Below are 16,435 nucleotides of genomic sequence, written 5' to 3'. Positions count from 1 at the left end.
ATCGCCAGCAAAGGAGTCAAACTGGTGTCCATCGGCGCAGAAGGTACAAACGTGACACATTCACTTCTGTATTTGAAGATACTCCCAGTATTTTCTTGCCAGATGAAGATCCCACAGCAGACCTGAAGGCTTGTGGATGTTTGAGTGCGTGTGTGTTTGGGAAATTGTGACCTTTTCGGTCCTCCTTCATGTTGACGCAATGTCTGTCTCTGAGATTGAGTCTGTGTTTGAGATTGCTGTGCATTTATTGCTAATATTTGTCTTGCTATGGTTTTTATTTTTTTTAAATGTTAGTTTGACTCACAGGGTCCACGATTCCTCCTTCTGTCGGCTGTCCTATATCCTAAATAAATAATAATATGGATAATATACATAATATTATGTTTTCATTTTTAGAATCGAAAACAAAAAATGTGTATAGAGAGAGAGAGAATTTATTTTACGTTTTAAACTTGCTTTTATTTTATATTTTCAGTTTTCATTTTGATTTTAGTATAATTCATATGATATTAATTATGATTTTAATATGATATGAATATAATATAATATATACATATAGTATTTCAGTTTTTAATTTACCTTTATTTATATTTTCAGTTTTCATTTTGATTTTAGTATAAATAATTATGATATTAATTATGATTTTAATAAGATATGAATATAATATATACATATAGTATTTCAGTTTTTAATTTACCTTTATATTTATATTTTCAGTTTTCATTTTGATTTTAGTATAAATAATTATGATATTAATTATGATTTTAATAAGATATGAATATAATATATACATATAGTATTTCAGTTTTTAATTTACCTTTATTTATATTTTCAGTTTTCATTTTAATTTTAGTATAAATAATTCATGATATTAATTATGATTTTAATATATGATTATAATATACATATAGTATTTAAGTTTTTAATTTACCTTCATATTTATATTTTCAGTTTTCATTTTGATTTTAGTGTAATTTTAAGTTTTAGTAACTAATTTTGTCTTTTCAATTTTTTTTCAGTTGTAGTTCTACTAATATTAAATAAAAACGTGCGTTTCTGTTTAATTAAAATGAAAACTGAAAATATACAACAACGTTTAGTTTAGTGTAAGTTTTAATAATTAGCTTTTTGACTTATATTTTTGTTTAGCTTTATTTTAATTAATATTTTGTTTAGATTTAAAACTAGCAAATAAAAATTTAACATTTCAAATTTTTATATATACATATATATATATATATATATATATATATATATATATATATATATATATATAAGCAATTGCCGACTAAATATTCATTTTAAAAAAATATATAAATTCTTATATTGATTTTATATATTTTTTTTAACTTTCAACATCTAACTGTTTTGTCTGCATTCGCAGAAATCGTGGATGGAAATGCCAAGATGACTCTGGGAATGATTTGGACCATCATCCTCCGCTTCGCCATCCAGGACATCTCAGTGGAGGGTATAATTTAACCTCCATATTCTTTTAGACATTTTAGGAACAGCTCTGCACAGCATAATCAAACATACTTCAGAGAACAAAACCAAACAAACTTAATGAGTGTTTCTGCTGTTTGTCTCTCTTTAGAAACCTCCGCTAAAGAAGGACTGTTGCTCTGGTGTCAGAGAAAGACGGCTCCTTACAAGAACGTCAACGTTCAGAACTTCCATATCAGGTTTGGAATGCATATTAATGTTGATCTTTCATCTACAAACTATATTTGTCTGACCCAGGGTGTGTTTGATGTGGTTTTGATTGGTGGTTTTTGCATAAAGCAGAGTTATGGGTGCATTTGAATAAACAAATGATCAATGGTAGCTAAAGAGGATGGATAAAAGATGGCATTTGAATCTGAAATATTTCAATTGCACAGTCATTTTGCAAACAAAGTTCTGTTACTGTTGTTTGTCAAAGTTTAACAAGTCCTAAACTGACATGAATGCAGAAATAGGGGAAAGTTTATTCTAAGCTGTGGTTTGAGTGGCGCCCTCTGCTGGTTAAATGAGAGAAATATAACATAGCTATTTTCACTCACACATTGTTTTTCTCTTTCTGGACAGCTGGAAGGATGGTCTCGCCTTCAATGCTCTGATCCACAGACACAGACCAGAGCTCATCGATTATGACAAGCTGAGAAAGGTTAGTATCTCATAAGAAAACAAAAAGGCTGAGATGCAATCTGTAAACGTTTTGGGGAAATAGTATGACAAGTACAAAAATAGTATGCTGAAAGTACCTGGTTATACTATTTCAGTTAAGATGAAAACCGAATCCCAATTTGCATGCTCTTCATCCTTAGTAGTGTGACATTAGCGCATCACAAATCTTAGTATGTCAAAAATAATATGCAAAAAGTTCCTGGATGATATACTAATTCTGGTGAGATGAGAATTGAATCTTATTTTGCATGCTATCCATTCTAAATAGTATGTGACATTAGAATTAGTGCGTCCTAAATCTTAGTTTGTAAAAATAGGCCAAAAATGCCTAGATGGTATGCCATTTCTGATTAGAGGACAACTGAATCCCAATTTGCATACTGTCCATCCTAAATAGTATGCAATATTATAATTAGTGCATCCCTAATCTTAGTACATCAAAAATAGTATTTTCCTAAGAATAAAAGTTCCTGGATGGTATACTGTTTCTGATGAGAAGAGAGCTGAATCCTAGTTCACATGCCAAGTAGTATCTAAGTAATTTATATACTAAGTAATATGTGACATTAGAATTAATTTGACCTAAATCTTGAGTATGTCCAAAATAGTATGCAAAATGTGTCTAGATAATATACAGTTTCTGATGGGAGGAAAATTGAATTGCAGTGTGCATACTCTGATGTTTAGTGCATCCAAAATGTTAGTATACCATCCATGCACTTTTAGCATACTGTATTTGATGTACTATTTCTAATGTGAGAAGAATTTAAGCCCAGTTTGCATACTGTCCATACTAAATAGTATGTGGCATTGTACTGTTACATGCTATTTAGTATGGATAGTACGCAACATTATAATTAGGGCATCCTAAATCATAATATACCGTCCAGGCAGGTTTAGCATACTATTTTGATGTGCTATTTCTAATGAGAAGAACATTTAAATTCCAATTTGCATACTATCCATACTAAGTAGTATGTGACGTTGAAATGTATGAATATTAGTGCATCCCTAATTCTAGTACATAAAAAATAGTATGCTAAAACTGCCTGGATGGTATATTACTTCTGATTAGAGGAGATTTGATTCGCAGTTTGCATGCTATCCTTTCTAAATAGTGTGTGACACAAAAATAGTGCAACCCAAATCACAGTATGTCAGAAATAGTATGAAAAACGTGTCTGGATGGTATACTGTTCCTGATGAGAGGAGAACTGATTCCTACATTAGAATTAGTGTGTTCCAAAACCTTAATATACCATCTATGCACTTTTATTATACTATATTTGATGGTGTATTTCTAATGAGAGGATAACTCGATTTGCTTACTATCCTTAGGATACAATTAGTGCACCCCTATTCTTAAAATAGTATGCTGAAAGTACCTGGATTTCATACTATTTCTAATGAGGATAAATTATTCCCAGTTTGCATACTTCCCATACTAAATAGTAAGTGACATTTAAAAAAAAAAAAAAAAAGATGTGTCCCAAATCACAGTGTCAAAACATGCCTCGATTGTATACTGTTTCTGAAGAGAGAACTGAATTAAAGTTAACATACTAACTCACATTCTAAGTAGTATGTGACATTCAAATTAGTGTGTCCCAAATCTTAGTGTACCATCCATGCACATTTAACATACTATTTTCGATGTACTATTTCTAATGAGAGGAGAACTTAATCCCAATTTGCATACTATCCATACTAAATAGTATGTGACAATAAAGTTAGTGTGTTCCAAAAATAGTATGCTAAAAGTGCCTGGATGGTATACTACTTTTGATGGGAGGAGCATTTGCATACTATCCATCCAAAATAGCATGGTGAAATCAGCCAAATTATTTAATAAACAAACATTCAAGGGAGTGGCGGATGTTGTAGAACTTTGTGAAAGATGGATGTTTCTATTCCTATAGAAATTTGTGGATGTTGATTAGAAATTGTAGTGCTGGAAAAGTTCGAGTGACTGTTTATGTGTTAACAGGATGACCCAGTGACCAATCTGAACAACGCTTTCGAAGTGGCAGAGCGATACCTTGACATCCCCAAGATGTTGGATGCAGAGGGTATGAGCTCTTCTCTCGTTTTCTGTGTGTGCATCACTGTCTGTGTGTCTGGGCATGAAGTTAGAAGTGTGGTGATGTTTGTAAGTGTGTGTGTGTGTGTGTGTGTGTGTGTGTGTGTGTGAGTGGAAGAGTGAGTGAATGAGTTGCTCTATTAAAGCGTGTGTGTGTTTTGTGCATGTCAGCACATGCCCTGTATTTCCAGGAGTTGTTCCTGCTCTCCGACACACAGACAGTGCAAACGCCCACACTTAATGTCTTCCACAAACAGTGTGTCACCATGGTAACATCCCTGAGCATTATGTTGTTTCTCCCTCAAGCATGATTTCTCCAGGATCACTGTTCAACCTGCTGCACTGGAGTGTGTGTGTGTGTGTGTGTGTGTGTGTGTGTGTGTGTGTGTGTATTGCCTGGAGGGTATACTATTTGTGATTAGAGGAGAGCTGAGTCCCAAGTCTCATACTATACATCCTAAATAGTATGAGACATTACAATTAGTGTCCTAAAAACGAATGCAAAAAGTGCCTGGCTGGTATATTATCGCTGATGAGAGGAGGAGTTGCATACTATGCATCCTAAATAGTATGTGAAATCATAATAAGTGCTTTCCAAATCTTAGTACATAGAAAACAGTATGCAAAAAGTTCCTGGATTGTATACGGTTTCAGATGAGGGGAGAATTTAATCCCAGTTTGCATACTTCCTATCCTAAATAGTATGAGACATTATAATAAGTGCATTCCAAATCTTAGTACATAGAAAACAGTATGCAAAAAATTAGTGCGTCATAAACCACAGTATTTCATCTATGCACTTGTAGCATACTAGTTTTGATGTATTTTTTTAATGAGAGGAGAACTGAATCCCAATTTGTGTACAATCCATCTTAAATGGTATATGACAGTTACTGCGTCCTATTTCATAGTATACCATCCATGCACTTTTAACACACTCTTTTTTTGATGTACTATTCCTAATGAGAGTAAAATGGAATACTAATTTGTATACTATCTTTTCTAGATAGTATGTGACCTTAGAATTAGTACATGAGTTGTGTACTATTTCTGATGAGAGCGAAATTTAATCACAATTTGCATACTATCCATTCTAAATAGAATTAGATTGTCTCAAATCATAGTATGTTAAAAATGCCTGGATGGTATACTGTTTCTGCTGAGAGGAGAATTGAATCCCAGTTTGCATACATCCTAACCTAAATAGTATGTGACTTTACAAGTAATCCATCCTATATCATAGTATACTATCCATGCACTTACGGCACACTATTTTTGATGAACTATTCCTGATGAGAGGAGAGTGGAATAATAGTTTGCATACTATCCATCCTAATTAGTATGTTACCTTAGAATTAGTGTGTGGATTGTCCACTATATTGATCACAATTTGCAAATTGTCCGTCCTAAATAGTATGTAACCTTTAGAATCAGTGTTTCCCGAATCATAGTACGTCAAAATTAGTATGCTAAAAATGCCTGGATGGTACACTTTTTTTCTGCTGAGAGAAGAACTGAATCCCAATTTGCATACTTTCAATCCTAAATAGTATGTGACATTACAATTAATCTGTCCTATATCATAGGATCATATTCAATCCATGCAATTTTACAACACTACTTTTGATGTACTAGTATGTAACATTAGAATTATTGTCTCAAATCATAATATGTCAAACGTAGTACGCTAAAAGTGCCTGAATGGTATACCTTTTCTGATAAAAAGAGAATTGAATCCCAGTTTGCATACTATCTGTCCTAAATAGTATGTGACATTACAATTACTGTGTCCTAAACTATAGTATACAGTCCATGCACTTGTAGCACACTATATTTGATTTACTATTCCTGATGAGAGAAGAATTGAATGCTCTTTTGCATGCTGTCTTTTCTAAATAGTATGTGACCTTAGAATTAGTGTGTAGATTGTAGAAGTGCCTGGATGCTATATTGCTTCCAATGGATTTTCTAAATCTGATCCGTACTTCGAGAGCTATTCATTTGACATACCGCTTTTGGCATACTATATAGTAGAGAAGGCTATATTCAGTCATGTGGTCAGTTTTAGTAGTAATGAAATTATGTAGATGCTACTGCTCACGTACAAATTGAAACCGTGTGTGGAGTGAATGGATCTGTGACATCAAGATACAATTCAGTGATGTAGTCTCTAGAAACTGGCATACTGCCTTACTACATACTCAAAAGTATGAGACTCGCCTATTATCATTGTGTGTACGAGTGTGCTTGAGTCCCGTTTGTACCGTCTGTGTATGTGCATGTGTGTATAACTCTTGTTTCCCTGCAGACATTGTGAACACTGCACGTCCAGATGAGAAAGCCATAATGACCTATGTGTCCAGTTTCTACCATGCCTTTTCTGGAGCCCAGAAGGTACCCCATGACCCCTAACTCTTGACCCCTCATCATCCCCTCTTCAGCATGGCTTTTTCCACCAGTGCTGGAATAACCAAAGAGGGGAGCTGGTGTCCTAACCCATCCTCCCTTGGCCTACAACTCTTTTCTCAACAGCGGATTGGCTCTTTTTCTCACTTTGCGGGTTGCCAAGGTTATAACATAGGATTCCAAACCCCATTTCCCTTTGAATGGGGAGCCTGTAAAATGCATAACCATCCCCTCCTCTCTCAGTGGGGACACACAGGCTTTGGGTTGCTTTGCTTCACTGCTGTCTCTTTCTCTCTCTCTTTTTTCGCTGGCCTTGCTATAGATATCGTGGGCACTCTGCGGCCGGATGAGAAGGCTATTATGACCTACGTCTCCTGTTTCTATCACGCCTTCTCAGGTGCTCAAAAGGTGAGAAACCTTTGAACCCTGACTGTTGGCCTTAAAGGTGCCTTCATACCTGGTTTCTCGTCAGTACTAGCATGGTTAATATTGGTTGATAATGTCATAATAGGTTAGCTGTTTCAAAATAGCTAACCTAATAAGCTAACCCTTCTGGATAATATACACAAATGTAATAAAGTCAGATAAAGAGCATTTTCATTCATATGGGCTTACCCTCTGGTTGGCTCGCCATATGGCACTGACTTGTTCTGGATTAGATATTTCAAACAAACTGCCAGATGGATGCCTTGTTTTCATGATCCATTGTTTTATTCCAATACTCTCCAATAATTTGAGTCTTAAATGAGGAAAGAATCCAGTCGTGATTACTGGAATGTCAGATTTGTAGCCAATTGACTTCCTTCGGTAATCCAATTTGTAACCTGAACCAGGTGTGAACGTGACTTCAGAGTTAAGGCCGCTGACTGGGTTTGATACATAACAGCTTTGGGCTTCACTACACCCCAAACCATTGCTCTCACCCCTTTCCACATATGCACTTATTTTCTAATGGTTCTGTAGTCATTTAATATCCTCAATGGGTTTACTGGCTATCACAACCTTCTTTAAATTCTGCAAAGGTGAATGTCATTGTTTGATGTTTCATATTTGCACTCATTGATAAGTTTTCTAACAGTTGAGGACAGTGTTGAGTGTAAATATGAAAATCAAAATGCAATTCACAGTATAGCTCACATTTAAAACACTCTGGTTGCTGTATTGATTCTTAGATGTTCTGTGTTTATCTATCTACACAAGCATGTATTTGTTTGTTAGTCATGTTAAGCCCACCTTTAGATTGGACAGTACTTTTCTGTAAAGTTTTGGTGCTGCATATTTGAAGTGAAGCCACACACTTAGAATCGTAATTGTTTAATTGTGCTTTAGCATTTTACACAAGCGTTTTGAACACTTTCTGTGTTTCAGCGTTAGTTAATGCTGTAGAGAACCCTGAAGAGATCCTCCACTGGTGGTATACAAAAATTGAGAATGCAGATTTGGTTTTACAAATAGCATGTGGATTTTTTTCCGCTGGAGTACACGTTTTCGAAACTAACAAGTTTTGGTGTTTGCATGAAATGTCAATTAGTATATAAAAGCTTACAAGTGAAGTAATTTCATTTTACTATTTTTTACGCATGTTATTGTGTGTGTAGCACATTATTAACTTACAACACTTGGAGTTTTGTTTTATTGTGTGCTCAGTACATCGTTTGCGTGTGTTTGAATTTGATTTTGAGGCACTTTTTGCTAAACCCACCAAACCAAAAACCATTAAATACTGGATAGTTCAAAATTTCTTTCCCGTGTAAACTAAAGCAGCATCTTGACATTTACAGTTCTAAACACTTTTTTTTTCTTTATACTTTTTAATTGAAGTGTATACTGTATCAGAGTACTTTAAACATATGGTATACACTACATATTAGTGTAGTAAACATTGTGCTGTTCAGTGTTTATGGAATGTATGGATAACATTTCAGAATTAGAAAGATGTGTGATGTGATACTGTTGTAACTGTCCTCCTCTGTGATAGGCCGAGACCGCAGCCAATCGTATTTGCAAGGTGTTGGCGGTCAATCAGGAGAATGAGCACCTGATGGAAGACTATGAGAAACTGGCCAGCGATGTGAGTTTATGTCATTGTGTTTGTTGTTTATGTGATATTTAAGTAGACTAAAATACCTATCTAAACTACCTAGAGTATGTTTTCTATTGATCCTCTATTCATTTATTTGCATGCTTTTTCCTAACAGCTGTTGGAGTGGATTCGTAGGACAATCCCGTGGTTGGAAAACCGCGCTCCAGAGAAAACCATGACAGAAATGCAGCAGAAATTGGAAGATTTCCGTGATTACCGTAGAGTTCACAAACCACCCAAAGTTCAGGAGAAGTGTCAGCTAGAGATCAACTTCAACACATTGCAGACCAAACTCCGCCTGAGCAACCGACCAGCCTTTATGCCATCTGAGGGACGCATGGTGTCGGTAAGAAACATGTATAATACATGTTACAGAAGTCTTAAAAGTCTTATGACTTTTAGTATTGAAACACTTATTGAACCATTGGTTCAATTCTAAAAGGCATTTGGCTGACAAGTTATTGCTTTCTCTCTAGGACATTAATGGTGCTTGGCATAAACTGGAAGGAGCCGAGAAAGGCTATGAAGAGTGGCTACTGAATGAGATACGTCGTTTGGAGAGACTTGACCATCTTGCAGAAAAGTTCCGTCAGAAAGCAGCCATCCATGAAAGTTGGACAGATGGTATGTATGCAGAAACTACACCTGAACTTGATGATTTTGACAATTATTCACATTCACCTACAGCAGGGGTGTCCAATCCTGTTCCTAGAGGGCCACTGTCCTGTAGAGTTAAGCTCCAATCCCAATTAAACAAACTTGAACCAGCTAATCAAGATCTTAGAAACTTCTAGACAGGTGTGTTGGGGCAGGTTGGAGGACAGTGGGACTACTGGACAAAGTTTGGACACCCCTGACCTACAGTAATTCATCAGTCATTCTCACTATACACTGAGAAAAGTGACTCTTCCATCAGTGTTTTGATTTTCTTGAATGCAGAGCCGAGCGGAAGTCTTAAGGATCAGTCATGTGGTCTAAAATATCTATAGATCTAAATCGATCTGTGTTTGTTTGTAGGTAAGGAGGCCATGCTAACACAGAAGGACTATGAGACCGCATCTCTGTCTGAGATCAAAGCTCTCCTGAAGAAGCATGAGGCATTCGAAAGTGACCTTGCCGCCCACCAGGACAGAGTGGAGCAGATTGCCGCCATCGCACAGGAGCTCAAGTGAGAAAAGGGCTAATTAATCAAATACAAAATTTAGGCCGGAAGGGTTGGAAGTTGAGAAAATGTTCAAACTCCACTGTGTCTGTATTATAGCGAGCTGGACTACTACGACTCCCCGAGCGTTAATGCACGCTGTCAGAAGATCTGTGAGCAATGGGATGCTCTGGGTTCCCTCACACAGAGCCGCAGAGAGTCTCTCGAGGTACACATGCGTTCTCAAAGAGACACTTTCTGGCATGTTTATACATTTTATCATGCTGATTATGTGTGTATCTGCTCTACAGAGAACAGAGAAACAGCTGGAGTCTATTGATGAGCTGTACCTGGAGTATGCCAAGAGAGCAGCACCGTTCAACAACTGGATGGAGGGAGCCATGGAGGACCTTCAGGACATGTTCATTGTACACAACATTGAGGAGATCCAGGTACTGCAAAATGCTTCCCCTTTTGTTGCTGGACTCACTAGATAGTCCGTTTCAGAATGAGGTGAAGGGAACAATCAAATGCTGGATGCAAGAATCCTTTCTCTAACGTCTTTTACTTTCTCTTTCTGTAGGGACTAATAACGGCCCACGACCAGTTCAAATCAACTCTTCCAGAGGCGAATAAAGAGCGGGAAGCTATCCAGGCCATCCAGGCTGAAGTTCAGAAAATCGCACAGTACAATGGCATCAAACTGGCTGGAAACAATCCTTACACCACCATCACCCCTCAAAGCATTGACAAGAAGTGGGAGAAGGTAAGATCTGTTTGTTTTGTGAATGAGACACCGCTTCCTCCAGGTGTGTGGGTGTAGTTTTACTTGAGTATGCAAGTATTGATGCTATCTTGTGTTAACATGCAGGTGCAGCAACTGGTTCCACAGCGTGATCAGGCTCTTCAGGAAGAACTCGCACGTCAGCAGTCTAATGACCATCTCAGACGCCAGTTCGCCAACCAGGCCAACATGATTGGACCATGGATCCAAAATAAGATGGAGGTATAGTCGCCTCTATTTTTGTAGCTTGATGATCTTATTGTTTGAAGAAGAAAAGTAACAAATTATTCATCTCTGTTTCCATGGTATGTTTGTAGGAGATCGGACGGATATCAATTGAGATGAATGGAACCCTGGAAGATCAGCTGACCCACCTCCGTCAGTATGAGCAGAGCATTATCGAATACAAACCCAACATTGACCAACTGGAGGGAGACCACCAGCTCATTCAGGAAGCACTTATATTTGACAACAAATACACTGCTTACACTATGGAGGTATGCATATGCAAAAACATAAATTTTGAAACCATGTTGAAAAGAGCCATAGTTGTCTTGTTTAGGTCAAGTTGGTTTAACTGTGTTGTTTCTTACTCCTCTATAGCACCTTCGTGTTGGTTGGGAGCAACTGCTGACTACAATTGCCCGCACCATTAATGAGATCGAGAACCAGATTCTGACTCGTGATGCTAAAGGCATCAGCCAGGAGCAGCTTCACGAGTACCGCACGTCCTTCAATCACTTCGACAAGGTCAGGAACTCATTTGCATGTCTAACTCTTGTGTGAAATGGACTTTGCTTAAATTAGGTGAAAGAATAAGTATTTGCAAGAGCATGAAAGTCATTCAAGGTTAATGTAGTAGAGGAGTAGATCACTCAAGCTTCATTTTTAATGAAAGCATTGGGCGTTTTGCATCATTTAGGGTTCGAACAAGGTGTTTAAAATGCATTAAGTACTTGAATTTGACTTTTAAAAAATTAATAGCAATATTCTTGAAGAGGTACTTGAAAATTGCTTGACTTACTTTTTTTTAGGTTTGTGAATCATTTTGCAAATTGAATGATTCAAATCAAATGACGAAGTTACGATCTAAGTCAAATCATTTGCGATCAGCGCTCCGAATCCTGATTTGAGATGATATGGTTCTTTAGAGTGCGGATCTTAAAGCATTTGATTTAGATCGGAACTTCAGAGCAGGTTCGATAAGCAAGATCTCTGATTGACGTCCTTGAAAATCAAAAAAGTCAGACTTGAAAAGTCTTTGAACGTCCTGGAATTTCATTTTACAGTGCCTGTACGAACCCTGATCATTGATGTTAAACATGATTGTCGTCTTGCTCCAAAATTGAATGTGTGCAAGTGTAAATGAGAATTGAGAGTCTAACATGCACAAAGAAAGTCATTTTGAAATGACCATGAGAATTTTTGAGTGAACTGTTCCTATTCATAAGGTTTTTGTGCTTGCAACCATGTAAGCAAAGATATCTAAGCAGCAGGCCACTAAAAGTACACAACACTGCAGAGGATTAAAGTGTCCATATAAAGAATAATATGGAAAAGTTAGTCCATGCTGCTTATGTCAAGGTCAATGTCTGTGTTTAATTTCAGGGTGATTCATGCATGATAAAAATGGACCTCAGTTTAAAATTTTGGTTAGACTTGTTTTAATATTTGCTCCAGTTTCTCTACTTACTCTGGCACTAATGGGAGGGAAAACGTCTGAAGTTTACTGTGCGTCAAACACCTCTGACCTGAAATGTGCCACCTGTGCCTAATATGTAAATATAGTCTAGTGGAGTAGAGTTTATGTTGGATAGAAACCGATGTAGTGCTTTCATTATGGCTCTCCAATATACTGATCTGAATGTTCTGTCTGACATTAATAAGAAATCAGGTCACTCGCTGTCATAAGTGTCTTTCATTAGACGTGTTTAGCCATCAGTCCATGTGTCTGACATCCTCAATGTTTTGTCTCCATCTTTTTTATGTCATGCCACTGCCTCCATCCCACACGTGCTGTTGTGTCATTACGTATCGGTATCATCAACCCTAATCTGCATGCTCTGATTGGTTCATCCACTGCGGCCCCTTGCGTGATTGGCTTACCACAGGACCACAGTGGTGTCTTACAGGCCGAGGAGTTCAAGGCTTGTTTGATCAGTCTGGGTTACGACGTAGAAAACGACAAGCAGGTATGAGCACACCCAGAGAAGAAAGGGTTACGATGGCTGCCGTGTGTTTGTGTGTGTGTGTGTGTGTGTGTGTGTGTGTGTGTGCCGCATCACTCATTCATTCCATCACTCACTAACTCCCTCACTCACCTGATTTGTGCCGCTGCTTGAAAAGGTGCCCTCTGTGGGTCAGCTAAGGTTTTGCTTTCATATTTTATGTTTCTCACTGCTTCCTTTTTCTTTTTGTTCTCTTTACTTGTCCTTGCTATAACTTTCCCTCCTCTTACTTGTCTTCTGTACGAACTTTCTCTGTTGAACTCTTTTGTTTGCGTACAACCTCTTCATCTTCCCAAATTCTCTGCTTTCCACATGCATCCTTCCTGTTTCTTTTCTCATCCTTCCCTTTGCGAACTGTAGAAGCGCACGGGGATAATGGACAGCGACGATTTCCGCGCACTGCTCATTTCCACTGGGACCAGCCTGGTACTGCTACCTCCTTTCTCAATCTACAGCAACAGTTTCTCCTGAACTCCTGCTTTTGCTTGCTGTTAAAAAATATTCTGTTTTGTTGGATATCATTGGTTACTTTTTTTTTTACAGTTCACCCAAAAATGAAAATTCTGTCATTAATTATTCACTCTCATGTTGTTCTAAACCTGTAAGACCTTCATTCGTCTTCAGAACACAAATTAATACATTTTTGATGAAATCCAAGAGCTCTCTGATCTTCCATTGACAGCAAGGGTCCTTTCGCACTTCAAGGCCCAAAAAGGCACCAAAAACATTGACAAAATAGTCCATGTGACATCAGTGTTTCAATCATAATTTAATGAAGCTACGAGAAAACTTTGTGTGGAAAAAAAAAATTACGATCGAACCACTGATGTCACATGGACTACTTTATCGATGTCTTTACTACCTTTCTAGGCCTTCAGTGTGGTAGGATCAGAAAGCTCTTGGATTTCATCAAAAATATCTTAATTTGTGTTCTGAAGACACAACATAAGGGTGAGTCATTAAGGACATAATTTTCATTTTTGGGTGAACTAAGTCTTTAAGATTTGTAAAAGGAAATAAATGTTGACTAAATAGATTCTAATAGACCAGGGATGGCAAACTCTGCTCTTGGAGAGCCACAGTCCTGTACCGAAAGCTACCGAAATAGTTTATCAATGCTGAAGCCAAACTCTGCAGAACTGTGGGTGTCCAGAACCAGAGTTCTCCACTTGGTAATAGACCATAGTCAAGCACATAAGATGCAATATTAATTTGGCTCAATTGAAAATGGGGCTGAGGGATAAATGTAAAGTTAGTTGTTCAGTAGGGCTGCCCCCTAATAGTCGACTAATCGGTAGACCAAAATTTTAATAATTGCTTAAAAAAATTTCACAAGAATTAGCAAAGTCACAGACAGATCGTTAACCGCTGGTCTATGTGGTAATATAGTACGCCGAGGAGGACTTCCAAATGCTCACCTATCATTCATCAACCTCAAATATGGCTTTCCATTAAAGTTGTATGTAGTATCAACTTTACATGGCTAACTCTAATGTTAACCTAGAAAAAAAATGTCTGTGCGGAGTGTGGAAGCTAAATAGTAGCGCGCTTACTGCATGACAGGTGCAGGCGCCTGTGCGGTCGTTTGCACTTAAAATACTCTGTTAAGACTGTTTTTTTTTTTTGTCACTCACAATAACAAGAAACGCTTTTGTAAAATAAAAGAAACATGATGTGCTTTCTGCTGTTTTAGTCTTTGTAAACTTGAGCGTGAAACTTCGAAACACTGTGTATACTTGTCTTACAGACATAAAAATGTCTACTTTTAAATGACCCAATTCAAATGGAAATTAAATATTCTCAGATTATGTAATCCGTATGAAACATGCATGCAGGTGCATCCACTGCTGTGGAGATGACGAGTCAGTATCGCTGACTTTATATCTTAAGCCGAAAACAAAAAGCATTAGTTTAGCAATAGATTCTTAAAACATTAAAGGTTGTATCAGCGATTTCTAGCCTAAAACATAAGTGTCAATTTCAGCTTACCTTTCTTCACGATCCGCTCGCTGCCTGCCCCATAAATTGTCTGTGAAAAAACCGCGTCTCTCTGGTCAGCCTAGGGTCCGAGATATGCCAAAAAAACAATCGGCACTACCAACCATTCCCCACAAAAACAAACAGTGTTCCAACCAATCAGCGTCAGGGGTTTGGTGTTGTGGACTTTCTTTTTTTTGGCATATCTCGGACCCTAGGCTGACCAGAGAGACGCGGTTTTTTCACAGACAATTTATGGGGCAGGCAGCGAGCGGATCGTGATGAAAGGTAAGCTGAAATCGACACTTTATGTTTTAGGCTAGAAATCGCTGATACAACCTTTAATGCAGTCTCCTTGCTGTTTTTCCTTGACATATTTGTGATTATTATTTCTGCCGGTGTGCTGTGGAAAGCTTTAAGCGTGCACCTGAGTGCTTGTTAAGCTTTGTAGGCAATTAAAGGCTCATTATTATGATTTATATGTCGACTAATGCTTAAAATGAACGACCACTAGTCAACCAGAAAAATCTTTAGTCAAGGGCAGCCCTAGTGTTCAGTGGGTTGTACTACGGTGCACTTCAGTGTTTACCATTCAGGTGACTATTCAAGTCTTAAAATCAATGCATTACAGCCTCACTTTCATTTGCGTATGGTTTCAAACTTTGGTTCTCCAGGTTTATCTGGGTTAACCTCGATCCTCTGTTCTTCAGGGTGATGCCGAATTTACTCGTATTATGGGCATTGTTGACCCCAATAACAGTGGCGCAGTGACCTTCCAGGCCTTCATCGACTTCATGTCAAGGGAAACAACCGACACAGACACTGCAGACCAGGTCATCGCCTCATTTAAGATCCTTGCCGGAGACAAGGTATGAAAGTGCATGCCAGGGATCTGTCCAAAGTGTCCAAAGTTCTTGTATGGGACTTCAACCTATACCTTGCCTGTTTCTTATTTCAGAACTACATCACAGCTGAGGAGTTGAGGCGCGAGCTTCCTCCCGACCAGGCAGAGTACTGCATTGCCCGAATGGCACCATACTCTGGTCCCGACGCGGTGCCAGGCGCTCTTGACTACATGTCCTTCTCCACCGCCCTGTATGGGGAGAGCGACCTCTAAGGGGCAGCTCCAGAAATCCGGAGCAGTTCTCTCTCTTGCATCAGTGCTGATCTTCTCACAGACTAGATAGATGAGAGCGCTGGATGGAGCCACATCTGTCTTTCTCTCAACCATCCAGTCCTTAACGAGATCAGTGCTCCTGAGGAAGAGGAAGATATTTAAGAGTGTTGGAAATGGGACTTCATAGCACACCTGAGGGGAAGGGGGGATAGATGTTTGGGGGAAGGGGCTTACCCATGGCATTGTGGGAAGAGCTAATAACTGTTGATGAAGCTTGCCACGCATTGAGGGATAACCTTTTGATTCCGTGTTAAACATGTCGGTCTTGGAGAGCTTAAGGAAAGACGTAGGATAGAAGGAAAGAGAGAAGTTTAATATTGCAGATTCAGTGTCAAGGGAATAGAGGGTGTGTGGCTTTGGACTGTAGCCACAGCTCAGGTTCTTTAATCT

General features: G+C 38.1%; 1 protein-coding gene across 2 annotated transcripts; it reads left to right on the top strand.

Annotated features, from left to right (window-relative positions):
• Positions 1-6: 6 nt before the first annotated feature.
• Positions 7-16,121, top strand: actn4 (actinin, alpha 4). Of its 2 annotated transcripts, none has more exons than XM_073817916.1 (19): positions 7-43; positions 1,385-1,471; positions 1,598-1,685; positions 2,071-2,149; positions 4,157-4,238; positions 6,978-7,063; positions 8,634-8,726; positions 8,854-9,084; positions 9,215-9,362; positions 9,756-9,906; positions 10,000-10,108; positions 10,191-10,331; positions 10,463-10,645; positions 10,751-10,885; positions 10,981-11,160; positions 11,267-11,413; positions 12,775-12,855; positions 15,579-15,737; positions 15,827-16,121. In XM_073817916.1, the coding sequence occupies exons 2-19, from the start codon at positions 1,408-1,410 to the stop codon at positions 15,983-15,985; spliced, it is 2,316 nt and encodes a 771-aa protein (XP_073674017.1). In that variant the 5' UTR covers positions 7-43; positions 1,385-1,407; the 3' UTR covers positions 15,986-16,121. The 2 variants fall into 2 exon arrangements, with proteins under 2 accessions (XP_073674017.1, XP_073674016.1); XM_073817915.1 differs by lacking the exon at positions 6,978-7,063 and adding an exon at positions 6,558-6,643.
• The last annotated feature ends 314 nt before the right edge of the window (positions 16,122-16,435 follow it).

Source organism: Garra rufa, chromosome 14 (assembly GCF_049309525.1).
Source record: "Garra rufa chromosome 14, GarRuf1.0, whole genome shotgun sequence".
Classification (NCBI taxonomy): Eukaryota; Metazoa; Chordata; class Actinopteri; order Cypriniformes; family Cyprinidae; genus Garra; species Garra rufa.
Note: the sequence above shows the minus strand (reverse complement) of the source record. Positions and strands in the feature narration are given on the sequence as shown.

Bases quoted from the DNA above. Each gene is read 5' to 3' on its own strand.
- actn4 (XM_073817916.1), top strand. From the start codon at position 1,408: ATGACTCTGGGAATGATTTGGACCATCATCCTCCGCTTCGCCATCCAG. The intron at 9,085-9,214 runs GTAAGAAACATG...CTTTCTCTCTAG, and splicing joins CTGAGGGACGCATGGTGTCG to GACATTAATGGTGCTTGGCA. The intron at 10,109-10,190 runs GTACACATGCGT...TCTGCTCTACAG, and splicing joins GCCGCAGAGAGTCTCTCGAG to AGAACAGAGAAACAGCTGGA.